The sequence below is a fragment of the Oncorhynchus mykiss genome, chromosome 3 (assembly GCF_057628025.1).
Source record: "Oncorhynchus mykiss isolate SJ-2025 chromosome 3, ASM5762802v1, whole genome shotgun sequence".
NCBI lineage: Eukaryota > Metazoa > Chordata > Actinopteri > Salmoniformes > Salmonidae > Oncorhynchus > Oncorhynchus mykiss.
In genome coordinates this window covers 50912303-50932825 of record NC_143024.1, presented here as the reverse complement: position 1 = coordinate 50932825, position 20523 = coordinate 50912303, and the positions used below count along the sequence as shown (strand labels likewise).

At 42.4% G+C, this 20523-nt stretch overlaps 2 protein-coding genes across 2 annotated transcripts in view; one reads left to right on the top strand and one right to left on the bottom strand.

Moving 5' to 3' along the window:
- Positions 1–1216, top strand: part of LOC110519952 (sorting nexin-25-like) — a 36823-nt gene extending 35607 nt beyond the window's left edge. The window contains exon 4 of the transcript XR_016494681.1: positions 374–1216. The gene's annotated coding sequence lies outside the window, so the exon portion shown is untranslated. The remainder of the gene's footprint in view (positions 1–373) is intronic.
- LOC110519950 (SLAIN motif-containing protein 1) overlaps positions 1–20523 on the bottom strand; it is a 41780-nt gene that overhangs the window by 1829 nt on the left and 19428 nt on the right. Inside the window, exons 2-6 of the mRNA XM_021596859.3 lie at positions 19588–19724; positions 10428–10568; positions 5043–5129; positions 4397–4552; positions 115–462 (exon numbers count right to left, since the gene is read on the bottom strand). Of these exons, the coding sequence (XP_021452534.3) occupies positions 115–462; positions 4397–4552; positions 5043–5129; positions 10428–10568; positions 19588–19724 (869 nt within the window). The remainder of the gene's footprint in view (positions 1–114; positions 463–4396; positions 4553–5042; positions 5130–10427; positions 10569–19587; positions 19725–20523) is intronic.

The window sequence follows — 20523 nt, the reverse complement described above, 5'->3', positions numbered from 1 at the left end:
CAAGGCCTGATGATCAGCTGATCAGTTGAATTAGATGTGTTAGCATTGGGCCAGAACAAAAGCCTGCATACCCTGTGGGTCTACTAGGATGGAACACCCCAGCTCTAGACTGACCTGTGCTGGACCTGTATCCATATGTGTCCACGATGAGTCTGGAGGGTCCGGAGAATTGCTGCTGGTACTGGGACAACCCACTGAGGGAGTACTGAGGGGTGGAGGTGCTGCGTCTGCTGCACTCCCTGATACTGGAGATACTGGAGAAGGTGTGTGAGTGAGACAGGCTGCCCCACTGCATGGACCCAGTCCGGAGCAGCCGAGGCTGGGGCGGAGGGAGCTGGTTGTAGCCCTCCTCATCCTCCTCTTCCTCATCCAGGTCCATCTCGCTGCACCGGAGTGAGAAGCTGGAGCTGCGACGGCTGGCCGTGGTTGAAGAAGACGTAGTGGCGTACTCCTGACGCAGGCCTGGTGAAGGGAGATATACAGTACCACCCAAAAGTTTGGACACACCTACTCATTCAAGGGTTTTCTTTATTTTCACTTTCATGTTCTTTGATAACAAACATGTATGCCATCTGTAAATATGAATACAATTGTTAAATGATGAGCCTAGATGATTTAGCCAGGGAAAACGATAGGAACCTTCCCTCTAGCCACGATTCACTGAGATAATGGATTAGCCGGACATGCCGAGAGATGAGTTCGGATTGGTCTGCCATGTAGCACGCTTCTGTCTATAACATGAGCTGGTCAGTATGTGTAGGTAATCCTTTCTAACGCAGCTCTTATTGAACGATATCAAGAAGAACTGCAAAACTGTTGCTAATACTCTCCACTTTCTGGCAGAGCGAGTTTTGAAATCAGTGGAATGCCCGCTGGAAGCAGTGTATGATAGCTAAGGCAAATATGCGGAGAGAGTCAAAAAGAGAACGCCTGTCTCCGGATTACTCTGTGTAGTAATATTATTTGCAACGCCGATCCAGTTGCATTGCTAGTTATAGCCTAATGTTAGCTAGCTATTTTACATTGAATCTTGTTGGTTAGCTTTCGCTACCTATAGATTCATGCAGGGTAGTAATTTTAAGATTTGGGATTATGGTTAATTGTTTATCTAGCTACATGTCTAAACAAAAGACTTCACTATGCAAGTAACCATTTCGCTGTACCGCTTACACATTCTGTATCCTGTGCATGTGACAAATAAACATTAATTTTAGTTGATATAGTGTGTGTTTACCATAGACTGTAATGTGAAGAACAACATGACCTGCACCAAAGTCAAATTAGGATATAACGTTAGGCCAGGGCTCTCCAACCCTCTTCCTGAAGAGCTACCGTCCTGTAGGTTTTCACTCCAACCTACCTAGCACACCTGATTCTAATAATTACCAGGTTGATAAGCTGAACCAGGTTAGTTACAACTGGGGTTGGAGTGAAAACCTACTGGATGGTAGCTCTCCAGGAACATGGTTGGAGACCCCTGACTTAGGCCAATGAGACAGTGTCCAAATTCTAAAATTCTCTGGTAGGATGCCTTGCTTTTATCTCATCACACTCACAACCTTAAGCTATTTTTTGTAATTAGCTCACCATTAACTTGTAAATAATGACCTTGTTGTGAGTTTATTTTCCTGTAATAATTAATACAAATTAGCTAAAGTTAAGACGCTGTCAGCTACAGTGCATTTCGGGAAGTATTCAGACTGCTTGACTTTTTCCACAATTTGTTTATTTTACTCCACAATTTATTTACATAAGTATTCAGACCGTTTGCTATGAGACTAGAAATTGTGCTCAGGTGCATCCTGTTTCCATTGATCATCCTTGAGATGTTTCTAGAACTTGATTGGAGTCTACACTGTGGTAAATTCAATTGATTGGACATGATTTGGAAAGGCACACACCTGTCTATATAAGGTCATACGGTCAACAGTGCATGTCAGAGTAAAAACCAAGCCATGAGGTCAAAGGAATTGTCCTTAGAGCTCCAGGACACGATTGTGTCGAGGTACAAAATCTGGGGAAGGGTACAAAAAACATTCTGCAGCAATGAAGGTCCCCAAGAACCCAGTGGCCTCTATCATTCTTAAATTGAAGTTTGAAATCACCAAGACTCTTCCTAGAGCTGGCCGCCCACTTAAACTGAGCAATCGGGGGAGAAGGGCCTTGGTCAGGGAGGTGACCAAGAAACCGATGGTCACCCGGAAAGAGCTCCAGAGTTCCTCTGTGGAGATGAGAGAACCTTCCAGAAGGACAACCATCTCTGCAGCACTCCGCCAATCAGGCCTTTATGGTAGAGTGGCCAGACGGAAGTCACTCCTCAGTAAAAGGCACATGACAGCCCGCTTGGAGTTTGCCAAAAGGCACATAAATGACTCTCAGACCATGTGAAACTGTCATGATAATTTAAATCCCAATGATAATAACTAACAATCATTAGCTCTGACAAATCCCTGTGGTTTGTAAGACCATGGGTATAATATTAATTAGTCAAAGACTCAGCTTATGCAAAAGGTTAGCACAGTTTATTCAGAGAACGTTCTAAAGTCAAGAATAGAAGGACATCCATTTTATAGCTGAGCACATACTTCCACAAAAACAGTAGATATCCTACGCACATACTATCCCACTACCCAGCCGGCAAAGATTAGGGGTGGCCGTGGGAATCACTCCCCGTCCTCCCTCAAGATAGGGAGACCCTGGGAAGTACTCTCAGTGCCCCCCAGCCAAGGTCAGCACTGAATCCTGCTCAGACAGTCTGTTTTTAAGACACTACAAATACATAAACATTAGCTATATTGTTTTACCCTAATTCTGACTAGAACTACACATTTTTTGATTATAATTTTATACAATATAATCAATTCCATACAATTATATGGTTTCATGGTGGAATATTCTAATCATTCAATTAATAGAAACAAGATTCTCTGGTCTGATGAAACCAAGATGGAACTCTTTGGCCTGAATGCCAAGTGTCACGTCTGGAGGAAACCTGACACCATCCCTACGTTGAAGCATGGTGTTGGCAGCATCGTGATGTGGGTATGTTTTACAGCGGCAGGAACTGGGAGACTAGTCAGGATTGAGGGAAAGATGAACAGAGCTAAGTACAGAGAGATCCTTGAAGAAAACCTGCTCTAGAGCGCTCAGGACTTCAGACTGGGGCAAAGGTTCACCTTCCAACAGGACAATGACCTTAAACACACAGCCAAGACAGTTGCTTCGGGACAAGTCTCTGAATGTCCTCTGGCCCAGCCAGAGCCCAATCAAACATATCTGGAGAGACCTGAAAAAAGCTGTGCCGCGACGTTCCCCATCCATCCTGACAGAGCTTGAGAGGATCTGCAGAAAAAAATGGAAGAAACTCCCAAAATACAGGTGTGCCAAGCTTGTAGCGTCATACCCAAGAAGACTCAAGGCTGTAATCGCTGCCAAAGCTGCTTCAACAAAGTACTGAGTAAAGTCTGAAGACTTGTGTAATTATGATATCAGTTTTTTATTTGTAATACACTAGCAAAAGTTTCTAAACAACAGCTTTTACTTTGTCATTATGGGGTATTGTGTGTAGATTGATGAGAAAAAAAGTAAAAGGGTCTGAATACTTTCCAAATGCACTATTTATTATATGGTCATTATTGGAACTGGCTAGCCAGCTAACTTAACGTTAGCTAGCTAAAAAGCTAGAACATTGTTTAGAAAGTTGATTTTAGTTGCATGATATGCTAGATTGACATACACTAAATTCATTTTTAACCAGGCTGCTGATGTCATGCAGCCTGTCGTTTTTGTGTTTATACTTTTTCATAATGACAACGACAAGTTTGATGTCGGACGACAATAGAATGCTCATGATGCAACAACTGTATACAAACATACACTACCATATTCTCTCTGTTTAGCACATGGCCTCACATGTGAATTCTTAAAGAGATGGGTGGGGCTTAGGGTGTGAATGATGCTGAATGGGAATAGCCAAAGAAGAGCTCTCCAGTAGGTGTACCAAAACATTCAAGGGTCATATTTTCAAAAGTGGGGTTGCAAATGTATCAACTTTCAAAGCAGAATTACTTTCCCATTGTTCCTCAACTGTAGTGTATGATATACCATTTTCTAGCTCTGAGTTTCTACTTTTATCCCATGTAAAAAAAAAAAATACATTTTGCTACATAAGACCAAATCAAGCCGGTCGGTCACATTTATGCTTCATGGTAGAACAATGAACCAAACATATTGTTAGCATATACAGCTACATATGTTCCTTCCACATCATCTAGTGTGTTTATAAGGTGTATCCAAAACAAAATGTTATTGAGTTTATTGTTCATTTCTCCTTGTACAATTCCCAACTGATAAAGATATTTATCATTACAAAAGCAGTAGAGTGTAATCTACTCACTCTCCTCCTGCAGTCGAGCCATGACCTGTACGTCTGTCATGTCCTGTAGTTTATAGCCCATAGATATAGTGTCATCCTCCAGCTCTGAAGTGCCCACCTCACTATCCATGGAAGACTGGGGGCTGACCGCAGCATGCTGCCGACTCACACCTGCAACTACAGAGGACACGGTAATGTATGCTAATGTCCGGTAATTAATAATAATATATTTATTTTATATAGTGCTTTTCATTCAAATGAGTAACTCAAAGATGCTATAAAAAACAAACAAACAGATATAGGGTTCTGGTGGTTGGATGATGGTCTTCCACAGCTTCAGATGGTAATGTATGGTAAAGCAATGTGTTGTTAAAGCTAATATATGAATTCACTGCAGCTCCTTTCCTTTTTCTGTAGTGTACTGAACACAATAGTTCAGTGCAAGAAGATGTGAATAAAAATATGAGGTGAATACAAATATTTTTGGAATAGTGTGATAAATTTGATATTGCTGTGGACTGAGGATGCTGCAGTACTGTTGGTGAATTAACATATTTCAGTGTGTTATTAATTTCAAGAACAACATGATCACTCATGGAATTATGGGTCTTCACCTCTTTTAACTCAGCAATGGTACATCATGCTTCATAACAGTGATGAGTCTTACTGTGGTAAACCGAGTTAAGGCTGCAGGAGCCCCTCCCTGGGAGAGTCTGCTGCTGTAGCAAGGGATGGCAGGATGCAGAAAAAGGAGCTGGAAAAAAGAAAGAGGAAATGGGTTCAAAATAGAGAGGGAGAGTCATAGAAAGCCTTGACACTATCCCAAATCAACCCCTAGCCCGTAGTCCTTAGGCACATTACATAGATTTGAAAGTATTGAAAGAAAAAAAGTATACCTAGCCAGCATCAAAGGTCAAGGTGGAACTATTACTATTTTGCTGACAGCAATCTAACCCTCTCAAAAATGCCTTCGGAAAGCATTCACACCCTTGACTTTTTCCACATTTTGTTGTGTTATAGCCTAAATAAAACATTTATTAAATTGAGATTTTGTGTCACTGATCTACACACAATATCCCATAATGACAAAGTGTTTACAAATTAATAAAAAATGAAAAGTTGAAATGGTTTGAGTCAATAAGTATTCAACCCCTTTGTTTTGGCAAGTCTAAATAAGTTCAGGAGTAAAAATATGCTTAACAAGTCACAAGTTGCATGTACTTACTCTGTGCAATAATAGTGTTTGACTTGATTTTTAAATGACTTCCCCATCTCTGTACCCAACACATACAATTATGGGTTTATTAACCTCCGCTGCCTGATAGTCTTTGTGCGGGATTATTTGCTGTGTTTGCTCTGTTAGGGGTGCGTGTTTTGCGCCACAGGTTTTTTTTTCTCACAGTCGTTGTATTGTTGGTATTGTATTAGGAGTAGAGGTTTGTCCTCCATGTGTTTCATGATTTTTCCCTATGTGTGGCGACTTCATTGGGGTGTGTTTCCCCACCTGTTGTTGTTGTGTTGGACAACACATCAGTGAGTACCACTAATCATAAAACAAATTCACCTTTCAGCAGGACAATTACCTAAAGCACAAGGCCCAATATACACTGGAGTTGCTTAACAAGATGTTATAGAAAGTTCCTGAGTGCCCTAGTTACAGTTTTGACTTAAATCGGCTTGAAAATCTATGGACAGCCTTGAAAAAGGTGTCTAGCAATGATCAACAACCAACTTGACTGAGCTGAATCCTTTTTAAAAGATTAATGGGCAAATATTTTACAATCCAGGTGTGCAAAGCTCTTAGTGACTTACCCAGAAAGACTCGCAGCTGTAATAGCTGCTGATTTTAACATATTGACTCACAGGGTTGAATACTTATCTAATCAAACTATATTAGCGTTTCATTTTCCATTAATAAAAAACTTTGACATTACAGAGTATTTTGTGTAAATCGTTAACAAAAAATGACAATTAAATCAACTCTGTAACATAACAAAATGTGAAAAATGTTGAGGGGTGTGAATACATTCTGAAGGGTTCAAGCCAGGGATCATAATTTGTAAATCATAAGTTTAATATACTTGAAATTATTTTATGATAAGTCCCAGACTTGTAAAATGAAATATGTATGATTAACAGTCCTAGAGTCATATGCGGTCACTGAATTTCTTACACATACAACAGACCATTTTTTCCTTCATGAGCATGGCCTTATTTCTATTACAGCATATTCCATTCACCCAGTTCAATGTAACAGCGATATGTTCAGGCTACATGATACTCAAAATTTCCCTATACCCATCATGAGATTGCTACAACCTAGACCTATGAATGAAAGTTTACAACGTAGGTGCACACAGGTCAAGGGAAAATTTGAGGCGACAGACAGTGACACATTCAATACAGCCTTGCACACTCTTCCATGCATCTAGCTGATCTAGGGTGTAATCATTAGTCCGACAGTTTCAAACGAGAGATTCTATTGGACAAATGTAACCCTGTTTCATTCTGTTTCCTTCAATTTAACACAGTTCACTTTCATAGCAGCCACGTTGTATTCCTTCTCACATCTATAAGCACTCCTCCTCTCACCTTTTCCCTTCACTTGTGGACTTCAATGAACAACACATCAACTTTCCAAGCCAAACCATATCAATACCGCTACACCCAGCCCACATCGTTGTCACCATATTAGCTAAGTAATATTATACTCAACATAGCTAATAGAACACGTTAGTAAACCCGCTACATTCATGCTGTAACGTTATAGTGTACAATGAGTAAGAACTTTAGCTCTTACACCGGCAGGCCCCGGTGTCAAAAAATGTGTAAAACCAAAAGCTTACCTTGACTTCAAATCAAATGAAATTATATTGGTCACAAACACATACAGTTGAAGTTGGAAGTTTACATACACTTAGGTTGGAGTCATTAAAACTTGTTTTTCAACCACTCCACAAACTATAGTTTTGGCAAGTCGGTTAAGACAACTACTTTGTTTACAGACAGGTATTATAGACAGATTATTTCACTTATAATTCACTGTATCACAATTCCAGTGGGTCAGAGTTTACATACACTAAGTTGACTGTGCCTTTAAACAGCTTGGAAAATTCCAGAAAATTATGTAATGGCTTTAAAAGCTTCTGAAAGGCTAATTGACATCATTTGAGTCAATTGGAGGTGTACCTGTGGATGTATGTCAAGGCCTACCAGTGCCTCAGTGCCTCTTTGTAGACCTCCACAAGTCTGGTTCACCCTTGGGAGCAATTTCCAAATGCCAGAAGGTACCACGTTCATCTGTACAAACAATAGTACGCAAGTATAAACACCATGGGACCACGCAGTCGTCATACCGCTCAGTAAGGAGACGCGTTCTGTCTCCTAGAGAGACAAAGTGCGGAAAATTGTGTGAAAAGTGCAAATCAATCCTAGAACAACAGCAAAGGACCTTGTGAAGATGCTGGAGGAGACAGGTACAAAAGTATCTATATCCACAGTAAAACGGTCCTATACCGCTCAGCAAGGAAGAAGCCACTGCTCCAATACATATGAAATGAGTAAAGCAGTATTTAGCATTGTTAAAGTGACTAGTGTTCCATTTTTAAAGTGACCAGTTTTTCCATGTCTGGGTATATAGGGCAGCAGCCTCTAAGGTGCAGGGTTGAGTAACCGGGTGGTATCCAGCTAGTGATGGCTATTTAACAGTCTGATGGCCTTGAGATAGAAGCTGTTTTTCAGTCTCAGTCTTTTTGGCCTTCCTGTAACATCAGGTGCTGTAGGTGTCCTGGAGGGCAGGCAGTGCGCCCCCGGTGATGCGTTGGGCAAACCACACCACCCTCTGGAGAGCTCTGCGGTTGCTGGCGGTGCAGTTGCCGTACCAGGCCGTTATACTGCCTGACAAGATGCTCCCAATTATGCATCTGTAAAAATTTATGAGGGTCTAATGGGCCGAGACAAATGTCTTCAGCCTCCTGAGATTGAAAAGGTGCTGTTGCGCCTTCTACACCACTCTTTCTGTGTGGGGGGACCCTTTCAGATTGTCCGTGATGTGTATGCCGAGGAACTGAAGCTTTTCACCTTCTCCACTGTGTTTCCTGAAGTCCAATACAGCTCCTTCATTTTGATGACGTTGAGGGAGAGGTTATTTTCCTGGCACCACTCCTCCAGGGCCTTCACCTCCTCCCTGTAGGCTGTCTGGTCATTGTTGGTAATTAGGCCTACTACTGTTGTGTCGTCTGCAAACTTTATGATTGAATTGGAGGCGTGCGTAGCAACGCAGTCATGGGTGAACAAGAGGGGGCTGAGCACACAACCTTGTGGGCCCCTGTGTTGAGGATCAGTGAAGTGGGGGTGTTTTTTCCTACTTTCACCACCTGGTGGCAGCCCAGGACCCAGTTGCACAGGGCGGGGTTCAGACCCAGGGTCCCAACCTTAATGACGAGCTTGGAGGGTACTATGGTGTTGAAGGCTGAGCTATAGTCAATGAATAGCATTCTTACATAGCGATTCCTCTTGTCCAGATGGGATTGAGCAGTGCGATGGTGATTGAACCGTTTGTGGATCTATTGGGCGTTATGCATATTGAAGTGGGTCTAGGGTGTCAGGAAAGGTGATATGATCCTTAACTAGCCTCTCAAAGCACTCCATGATAACAGAAGTGAGTGCTACAGGGCAATAGTAATTTAGTTCAGATACCTTCACTATCTTGGGAACAGGAACAATGGTGGACATCTTGAAGCAAGTGGGGACAACAGACTGGGATAACGAGAGGTTGAATATGTCCGTAAACACTCCAGCAAGCTGGTCTGCGCATGCTCTGAGTACGCAGCTAGCGATGCCGTCTAGGCCTGCAGCCTTGCTAGGGTTAACACGCTTAAAAGTCTTACTCACGTTGGCCACGGAGAACAAGAGCCCACAGTCCTTGGGAGCGATCCGCATCCGTGGCACTGTGTTATCCTCAAAGCTGGCGAAGGTGTTTAGCTTGTCCGGGAGCAAGACGTTGGAGTCCTCAACGTGGCTGGTTCTCCCTTTGTAATCCCTGATTGTCTGTAGACCATGCCAGATAGTCTTTTGTCTGAGCTGTTGAATTGCGACTCCATTTTATCTCTGTACTGACGTTTTCCCTGTTTGATCTCCTTACGGAGGGAATAACTACACTGTTTGTATTCAACCATATTCCCAGTCACCTTGCCATGGTTAAATGCGGTGGTTCTCACTTTCAGTTTTGTGCGAATGCAACCATCTACCCACGGTTTCTGGTTTGGATAGGTTTTAACAGTCCCAGTGGGAACTCATCCCCTATACACTTCTTGATGAACTCAGTCACCGTGTCTGTGTATACATCAATGTTATTTTCAGAGGCTACCCAGAACATGTTGAATAGACCTTAGCATGGGTACTTCCTGTGTAATGGTGTATGCTGCAAGTCGGGAAGCAAGTTCAGGGAGTGAAAACATTTAATTAATAAATTAAACAAACAGTGCACCGACATGCTACAGATACAGAAACACATACAATGATGACTGGAGTGACAAATATAGGGCAGGTAATCAAGGAGGTAATGGAGTTCAGGTGAGTGTCATAATGCACAATTAAGCTTAAGATGGTGACAGGTGTGGGCCATGATGAGCAGACTGGTGGCCTAGAGGACGGAGAGGGAGCACACATGACACCCTGTTTGAGTTTCTTCCTATAGGGAGGGAGGAGCAAAATGTAGTTATGAGCTGATTTGCCAAAGGGAGAGCGGGGAAGGGCCTTGTAGGCATCCTGGAAGGGGGAGTAACAGTGGTCGAGCATTTTAGCAGTGTGAGTTCACACCATGAGTGAGTGAGTTAGTGAGTGAGTCATGCACAAGTGAGTGACTTACTGTAAGGTGTGAATAAGGAAATTAGAACTACATGAGATAAATAAAATACACATTTATGGACAAACGATCAATCAAATGTTCACCACTCTGTCTATTCTGGTTGGATAGTGGTGAGAAAATTAAGTGTGTCAGTTCATGTTGTAGGTTTTGATAGTGCTGGCCATGCAGTGCAGGATATGTTACCTGTGGACTCTGTGGTTAGCACAGCAGGTTTAGTGTAAGGCAGGATGGGGCAGCTGCGGGGAGAGATCCACTCTGTGATGGAGCTGTAAGGACGGACAGAGGACACCAGACCCGAGTTGCTGATGCTTCTCCTCCACTTGCCTGGGGAGAAGAGCACATGGAGGGGGAGGTTAGATTGAAATACTTAGACTGACAAATAAGAACACACACACACATACACTCTGAGCACATTTTCAATTGACTGAGCACAACAAACCAATTCACAAAGTCACTTGTTCACTGCACCAAATCACCCTTTTCAAGTATTCTGCAAAATGCGTATTCATAATACTTTTGACATGTTTTAATCTTAAAGTGTCTAGTTTTTATTATTATATATTTTTACATCATAAATGCATCAATTGACATCAATTTATGTTGGGAGGTCAAATCATACATGGATGTGGCTGTAAATATTACATTATCATCCTTTATGTTCCATAGGACAAAGTGGATATAGTCAGTGAATTACAGTGTACTGCACAATGCACATCTGAAAAACCTGGATTGTATAATATTCTACTCATCAAAACATAAAACTGATACATTTTGTCAAGTAGAGAGAAGTGATACAGTATCAGTTGACAAGTCACATAGAAAAGGTGATTTTGTACAATGTTGCATAGGGCACCACTGTGCTTCAAAAATATGTTTTTTTCTGTAATCTACTGCTTTACAATACCCACACAATACACCATTTATGATTGTTTATTCTATGAATGTACTGTGTGAGGATAGTGGAACTCTAAGACTGACATATTTAATAAAACATTTTAAAATAATCTAGTTATAGCCAAATACTGTATGGAAAATTATATTTTCCATCTACTATTCCTCTTCACTTAAAAAATTACAGTTTTAAAAAATTATATATTTAATTTTTTACTATTGATTTAAATGTTAAAGTAAACGGTGAGTCTATCATTATCTGATGCATTGGTGGCTAAACAAAATGTTGTCAAGGTACTGTATTTCACATAAAGTGTTGTTCAACTCCAATGAAAGCTCAATCAAAGATTATGAACATACAAGTGTTATCGGTTTTGAGTTTTGTACAAAGAGATTTGAAAATATCTGAAAATTGTGCTAAAGTGATTGAAAAACACTATTTCAGATTGTAAAAACTATTGTGTAAAATCTCTGCTTGGACAGGGAGGGCTTTAACTACCAGATGAGCTTTGCAGCTGCAGCTTGTTGGTTCATGGATATTTACAGTGCCTTGCGAAAGTATTCGGCCCCCTTGAACTTTGTGACCTTTTGCCACATTTCAGGCTTCAAACATAAAGATATAAAACTGTATTTTTTTGTGAAGAATCAACAACAAGTGGGACACAATCATGAAGTGGAACGACATTTATTGGATATTTCAAACTTTTTTAACAAATCAAAAACTGAAAAACTGGGCGTGCAAAATTATTCAGCCCCTTTACTTTCAGTGCAGCAAACTCTCTCCAGAAGTTCAGTGAGGATCTCTGAATGATCCAATGTTGACCTAAATGACTAATGATGATAAATACAATCCACCTGTGTGTAATCAAGTCTCCGTATAAATGCACCTGCACTGTGATAGTCTCAGAGGTCCGTCAAAAGCGCAGAGAGCATCATGAAGAACAAGGAACACACCAGGCAGGTCCGAGATACTGTTGTGAAGAAGTTTAAAGCTGGATTTGGATACAAAAATATTTCCCAAGCTTTAAACATCCCAAGGAGCACTGTGCAAGCGATAATATTGAAATGGAAGGAGTATCAGACCACTGCAAATCTACCAAGACCTGGCCGTCCCTCTAAACTTTCAGCTCATACAAGGAGAAGACTGATCAGAGATGCAGAAAAGAGGCCCATGATCACTCTGGATGAACTGCAGAGATCTACAGCTGAGGTGGGAGACTCTGTCCATAGGACAACAATCAGTCGTATATTGCACAAATCTGGCCTTTATGGAAGAGTGGCAAGAAGAAAGCCATTTCTTAAAGATATCCATAAAAAGTGTCGTTTAAAGTTTGCCACAAGCCACCTGGGAGACACACCAAACATGTGGAAGAAGGTGCTCTGGTCAGATGAAACCAACATTGAACTTTTTGGCAACAATGCAAAACGTTATGTTTGGCGTAAAAGCAACACAGCTGAACACACCATCCCCACTGTCAAACATTGTGGTGGCAGCATCATGGTTTGGGCCTGCTTTTCCTCAGCAGGGACAGGGAAGATGGTTAAAATTGATGGGAAGATGGATGGAGCCAAATACAGGACCATTCTGGAAGAAAACCTGATGGAGTCTGCAAAAGACCTGAGACTGGGACGGAGATTTGTCTTCCAACAAGACAACGATCCAATACATAAAGCAAAATCTACAATGGAATGGTTCAAAAATAAACATATCCAGGTGTTAGAATGGCCAAGTCAAAGTCCAGACCTGAATCCAATCGAGAATCTGTGGAAAGAACTGAAAACTGCTGTTCACAAATGCTCTCCATCCAACCTCACTGAGCTCGAGCTGTTTTGCAAGGAGGAATGGGAAAAAATGTCAGTCTCTCGATGTGCAAAACTGATAGAGACATACCCCAAGCGACTTACAGCTGTAATCGCAGCAAAAGGTGGCGCTACAAAGTATTAACTTAAGGGGGCTGAATAATTTTGCACGCCCAATTTTTCAGTTTTTGATTTGTTAAAAAAGTTTGAAATATCCAATAAATGTCGTTCCACTTCATGATTGTGTCCCACTTGTTGTTGATTCTTCACAAAAAAATACAGTTTTATATCTTTATGTTTGAAGCCTGAAATGTGGCAAAAGGTCGCAAAGTTCAAGGGGGCCGAATACTTTCGCAAGGCACTGTAGGGGGAATAATTAGGGATTGAACCATGTAAAATCCACAGCAAAAAAAACGAAGTGTGCTCCCTTCAACATCCCTAGTGTACTGGCTGGAACACATAGTGATTTATAGATATGAAAATGTGTGGAGGCTCTGTGTGCACATACATTAAACTGAGTTTATTCCCAGCCGCGTTTGAAATGACACCCTTTTCCCTATATAGTACACTGTTTTTGAGCATAATGAAGTAGACTGTATAGGGAATAGGGTGCCATTTCCTACGCAACCCCAGTTATTGGTAGGCAGCAAGGCACCTGACAGGGAGAGAGAGCAGTGCATTAGCATTTAGCGTACTTCACACACAATTAGCCTTACCACTACTGGGTAAAATTAGCAATTCGCTTTTGTCTTCTTGGGGTCCAAACCAGATTAAGGCAAATATTTTTTTCACACAACACATTATTACACCACTACTCTACAACGACATATCTACAATACAAAATGTATAATACCACAATACAACAATGTTACAAAATTACAATGTACGTGTGTGTAGCGTGCGTGTGTGAGTGTGTGTTGCGTATGCATGTGCGTGTCTTTTCACAGCCCGCGTTATCCGTTTTTAAAATCAGATTTTACTACTCACTTGTGTTACTTGATGTGGAATAGAGTTCCATGTAGTCATGGCACTATGTAGTACTGTGCGTTTCCCAGAGTTCTGTTCTGGACTTGGGGACTGTGAAGAGACACCTGGTGGAATGTCTTGTGGGGTATGCATGGGTGTCTGAGCTGTGTGCTAGTTGATTGAACAGACAGCTCCTTGCTTTCAACATTAGTAGTGATGCAATCAATTTCTGCTCTACTTTGATCCAGGAGAGATTGACATGCATGCTATTTATGTTAGCTCTTCGTGTACACTGAAGGCCCAGCCGTGCTGCTCTGGTCTGGGCCGACTGTAATTTGCCTATGTCACTCTTTGTGGAACTTGACCATATGACTGGGCAGTTGTCCAGGTGCGATAAAATTAGGGCCTGTAGGACTTGTTTTGTTGATAGCGATGTCAATAAAGCAGAGTAAGGCTTTATTATAGACAGACCTCTCTGCCATTTTAACTACCGTTGCATCAATATGTTCTGACCATGACAGTTTACAATCCAGGGTTACACCTAGCAGTTTAGTCTCCTCAACTACCTCATACAATGTTTTTTGTTTTTTAAATATTTAGCTTATTTCTTGCCACCCATTCTAAAACTGACTGTAGCTCTTTGTTAAGTGGTGCAGTGATTACACTTGCTGTGGTAGCTGATGTGTATAATGTTGAGTCATCAGCATACATGGACTAAAATACTTTACTCTCAGTGCCAGTGGCAGGTCATTACTGAAAAAAAGGGGCCTAAGCAGCTGCTCTGGGGTATGCCCTACCTGGTCTATGTTGGAGTGGCTTCCAATAAAGAACACCCTCTGTGTTTGGTTAGACAGGTAATTCTCAATTCACGATATAGCAGAGGATATAAAGCCATAACATAGATTTTTTTCAGCAGCAGACTATGATCGACAATGTCAAAAGCTGAACTGAACTCACAGCTACCTATATGAACAACAGTTAACTGAGACCAGAGGAACAAAGCTGTATTCATGACGTACAGACAGAGAGCCAACCTTTCCTGAATCCATTCTTTGAAAGCAGAGAGAAGGACTTTGAACATACATACACATCCCTTTGGAGACACACTGCAGAGGTGACTGGACAGAGCCACACCAACTAACTGATACAGAATGTATTGATCCCAAACAATCTTCAGAATAACAAGATTAAACTACACACACTGTAGCAAAGCACATGTGCTGTCTGATGCCGTATTAGTGAACCACTCTGTTTCAGTAGCAGGTAGATTGAAGTATTTTTCAATCGCTTTGGTGCTATTTTCACAAGTATGTGTTGAATTTTCAAAATTTTTAGTAATAAACTCCAAACTGTTAACACTTGTAATGCAGCAAGTCTAATACTCAAAATCGTTTTATTGTGCATTCATTTAGTTTGGAGACATCTTTCACCATACAACCATTGATCCAAAATAAAAGTTTACTGTGAAATACCATGCGAACATTGATTTAACCTTTCTAGCGCTGTTACGGTTTTCTTCTGTTGAAAGAGAGGAGGACCAAAATGCAGCGTGGTTATTCATAAACATCTTTAATAAAATATGAAAAATACAAACAATATACAAAACAAGAAACGTGAAAAACCGAAACATATGCCCTATCTGGTGCAACAAACACAGAAACAGGAACAATCACCGACAAAATACTCAAAGAATATGGCTGCCTAAATATGGTTCCCAATCAGAGACAACGATAAACACCTGCCTCTGATTGAGAACTACTCTTGGCAACCATAGACTTACCTAGACTACTTCACTAACCACAATCCCATAACCTACAAAAAAAACTAGACAACACACCACATAAATACCCATGTCACACCCTGGTCTGACCAAAATAATAAAAAATACTAAGGCCAGGGCGTGACAGTACCCCCCCCCCCCCCCCCCCCAAAGGTGCGGCAAACCTAAACCCATAGGGGAGGGTCTGGGTGGGCGTCTGTCCACGGTGGCGGCTCTGGACGTGGACCTCACTCCAACATAGTCTTAGTCCGCTTACTCCGCGTCCTTAGATTGGCGACCCTCGCCGCCGACCTTGGCCTAGTAACCCTAACAAAGGGCCCCACTGGACTGAGGGGCAGCTCCGGACTGAGGGATAGCTCGGGACTCCAACTCGACTCTGGCGGCTCATGACAGGCGGGAGACTCTGGCGGCTCATGACAGGCGGGAGACTCTGGCGGCTCATGACAGGCGGGAGACTCTGGCGGCTCATGACAGGCGGGAGACTCTGGCGGCTCATGACAGGCGGGAGACTCTGGCGGCTCATGACAGGCGGGAGACTCCGGCGGCGCTGGACAGGCGGGAGACTCCGGCGGCGCTGGACAGGCGGGAGACTCCGGCGGCGCTGGACAGGCGGGAGACTCCGGCGGCGCTGGACAGGCGGGAGACTCCGGCAGCGCTGGACAGGCGGGAGACTCCGGCGGCGCTGGACAGGCGGGAGACTCCGGCAGCGCTGGACAGGCAGGAGACTCCTGCAGAGTTGGAGAGGAGAAAAGCTCAGGCAGCGCTGGACAGGCGGGAGACTCCGGCAGCGCTGGAGAGGAGGAAGGCTCTGGCAGTGCTGTACAGGCGGGAGACTCTGGCAGCGCTGGAGAGGAGGAAGGCTCTGGCAGCGCTGGACAGGCGAAGCGCACTGTAGGCCTGGTGCGTGGTGCTGGCACTGGTGGTACTGGGCCGAGGACACGCACAGGAAGCCTGGTGCGGGGAGCTGCCACCGGAGGGCTGGTGCGTGGAGGTGGTACTGGGTAGACCGGACCGTGCAGGCGCACTGGAGCTCTTGAGCACCGAGCCTGCCCAACCTTACCTGGTTGAATGCTCCCGGTCGCCCTGCCAGTGCGGCGAGGTGGAATAGCCCGCACTGGGCTATGCAGGCGAACCGGGGACACCGTGCGCAAGGCTGGTGCCATGTAAGCCGGCCCAAGGAGACGCACTGGAGACCAGATGCGTAGAGCCGGCTTCATGACACTTGGCTCGATGCCCACTCTAGCCCGGCCGATACGCGGAGCTGGTATGTACCGCACCGGGCTATGCACCCGCACTGGGGACACCGTGCGCTCCACAGCGTAACAAGGTGCCTGCCCGGTCTCTCTAGCCCCCCGGTAAGCACAGGAAGTTGCCGCAGGTCTCCTACCTGGCTTCGCCATACTCCCTGTGTGCCCCCTCCCAATACATTTTTGGGGCTGACTCTCGGGCCGACGTGATCGTCTCTCCAACTCCATTCTCCTATAACCCTCCTCGCACTGCTCCAGCAAATTCCAGGCGGGCTCCGGCACTCTCCCTGGGTCGACCGCCCACCTGTCTATTTCCTCCCAAGTCGTATAGTCCATACTTCGCTGCTCCTGCTGCCGCTGCCTGTCACCACGCCGCTTGGTCCTGTTGTGGTGGGTGATTCTGTTACGGTTTTCTTCTGTTGAAAGAGAGGAGGACCAAAATGCAGTGTGGTTATTCATAAACATCTTTAATAAAAGATGAAAAATACGAACAATATACAAAACAAGAAAGGTGAAAAACCGAAACAGCCCTATCTGGTGCAACAAACACAGAGACAGGAACAATCACCCACGAAATACTCAAAGAATATGGCTGCCTAAATATGGTTCCCAATCAGAGACAACGATAAACACCTGCCTCTGATTGAGAACCACTCTAGGCAACCATAGACTTACCTAGACTACTTCACTAACCACAATCCCATAACCTACAAAAAAACCCTAGACAAAACACACCACATAAATACCCATGTCACACCCTGGCCTGACCAAAATAATAAAGAAAACACAAAATACTAAGGCCAGGGCGTGACAAGCGCAGGCGTTCTGCTAGCAGAACCCCTCGACAACATTCCGCTGCGTGCGAAATTCAGAGTGCTAAATTTTTTTTTTTAAATTGAAATATATAACTTTCCCACATTAACAAGTCCAATACAGCAAATGAAAGATAAACATCGTGTTAATCTACCCATCGTGTCTGATTTCAAAAATGCATTACAGCGAAAGCACAAAATATGATTATGTTAGGTCATAGCCAAGTCAAAAAAACACAGCCATATTTCCAGCCAAAGATAGGAGTCACAAAAAGCAGAAATATAGATAAAATGAATCACTAGCCTTTGATGATCTTCATCAGATGACACTCATAGGACATCATGTTACGCAATACATGTATGTTTTGTACGATAATGTGCATATTTATATCCAAAAATCTCAGTTTACATCGGCGCCTTACGTGCAGTAATGTTTTCATTCCAAAACATCCGGTGATTTTGAAGAAATACTCATAATAAACATTGATAAAAGTTACAACTGTTATTCACAGAATTAAAGAGACTTCTCCTTAATGCAACCGCTGTGTCAGATTTTTTAAAAACTTTACGGAAAAGGCATAATCTGAGAACGCCGCTCAGAGCCCAATCCAGCCAGAGAAATATCTGCCATTTTGGAGTCAACAGAAGTTAGAAATAACACTATAAATATTCACTTACCTTTGATGATCTTCATCAGAAGGCACTCCCAGGAATCCCAGTTCGACAATAAATGACTGATTTGTTCCATAAAGTCCATCATTTATGTCCAAATAGCCACTTGTTGTTAGCAATCGGCTCCTATCCTTGTTCGGACAGCGTTCGGTGATCGATGTCACCGGCTTTCTAGCCATCGCCGCTCCATTTTTCATATATCCATTTGTCTTGTCTTCATACACACCTGGTTTTCAATATCCCATTCAATCTACTTTTTCCCATCATGTCTTGTGTGTAATTGTTTTCATGTCAAGTGATGTTCGTTAAGCGCTTTACTTTATTGTTACGTTTTTTGAGCGTGTTTGTTTTGTTGTGCTCCCGGTTTGGAACTATACTAAAGTGTGCTTTATTTAATCATACTCTGCTCTCCTGCACCTGACTTCGCCTTCATACACACCCTGGCACCTTTCAGCAGGACAATAACCTAAAAGGCCAAATCTACACTGGAGTAGCTAACCTAGAATATAGTGAATGTTTGGCCGAGTTACAGTTTTGACTTAAATCTACTTGACAATCTATGACAAGACCTGAAAATGGTTGTCGAGCAATGATCAACAACCAACTTGTCAGAGCTTGAATAATTTTTAAACGTTTTATTGGCAAATGTTGCACAATCCAGATGTGGAAAGCTCTTAGAGACGTACCCAGAAAGATTCACAGCCGAAATCACAGCCGAAATCGCTGCCAAAGGTGCTTCTGCAAAGTATTGACTCAGGGGTGTAAAAACATATTTAAATCAGATATTTCAGTATTTCATTTTCAATAAATTAACAAAAATGTCTAAAATCATGTTTTCACGTTGTCATTATGGGGAATTGTGTGTAGATGGGTGAGAAATATAATAAATAAATACATATTTAATATATTTTGAATTCAGGCTGTAACACAACAAAATGTGGATTAAATCAAGGGGTATTCATTATTTCTGAAGGCCCTGTAAGTCTCTGATATCCCTGTCCCTGCTGTATGTACATGTTTTAATAATAAATTAAATCTATCTATCCTCTCTTTCTTGAGGTAATCACAGATCAAACAGCCGTGAGACAGATGTGCATGTGTGCAGACAGGTAAAGAGGAGTGAGACAAGTGTATTGTGCAATCAGACAGATAAAAGGCAGTCGCAGGTATGCTACCTTGCTCCAGTCTGTGGCACAGGGACCTCTTGGCCACCTCCACTTCAGGGCCTGGTTGGTCCAGCACCTGCCTGCTCCACTGGAGGGGACTAAGGAAACACTCGCCCCGTAGCCTGGCCTTAGGACACATATACAGCCTGGAACAGAGGACGATGAATGAATCATGTGTGTTGTCAAAATGGAGCAAAATAGAGAAGACAGCCCAGGGCTGTGAGAGGAGACGTCGATGCAATTAATACAACAACCACAACACTGTTCTGTAACTGGGTATGTGTTCAATGCAGAAAGTGTTTGTGTATTCATATCCACTTCGACCTGGTAAGAGAGATTTTCTGATATCTTTTCTGCATAGAAATATAGGCATTTTAATATCTTGAAAGGTTGTGGGTGTCGATAAAACCAGTGGGATAAAGAGCACGCCTAAAAAGGTCCAATCTGTGACACTTACAGCCTTTATTGATCATTCAGACTACTGATTTTTTTTTGTCAAGGGGGGGGGGGGTAGATCAGCTTTAATATTGCAGATAGATTGTGGATTCCATCAATGTAATTGTCTGCACCATTTCCATCACCCATATATTTTTTTGTAAATATATATATAGAGATTTTTTGTTGTTGTTGTAAATATATATATATATATATATATATATATATATATATATATATATATATGTATATGTATATATATACACAGTACCAGTCAAAAGTCAAAAGTAAAAAGTTGACAAACCTACTCATTCAAGGGCTTTTCTTTATTATTAATATTTTCTACATAGAATGATAGTGTAGACATCAAAACTATGAAATAACACATGAGAAATCATTTACTAACCAAAAGTGTTAAACAAATCAAACATATTTTATATTTGAGATTCTTCAAAGTATCCACCCTTTGCCTTGATGACAGCTTTGCACACTCTTGGCATCCTCTCAACC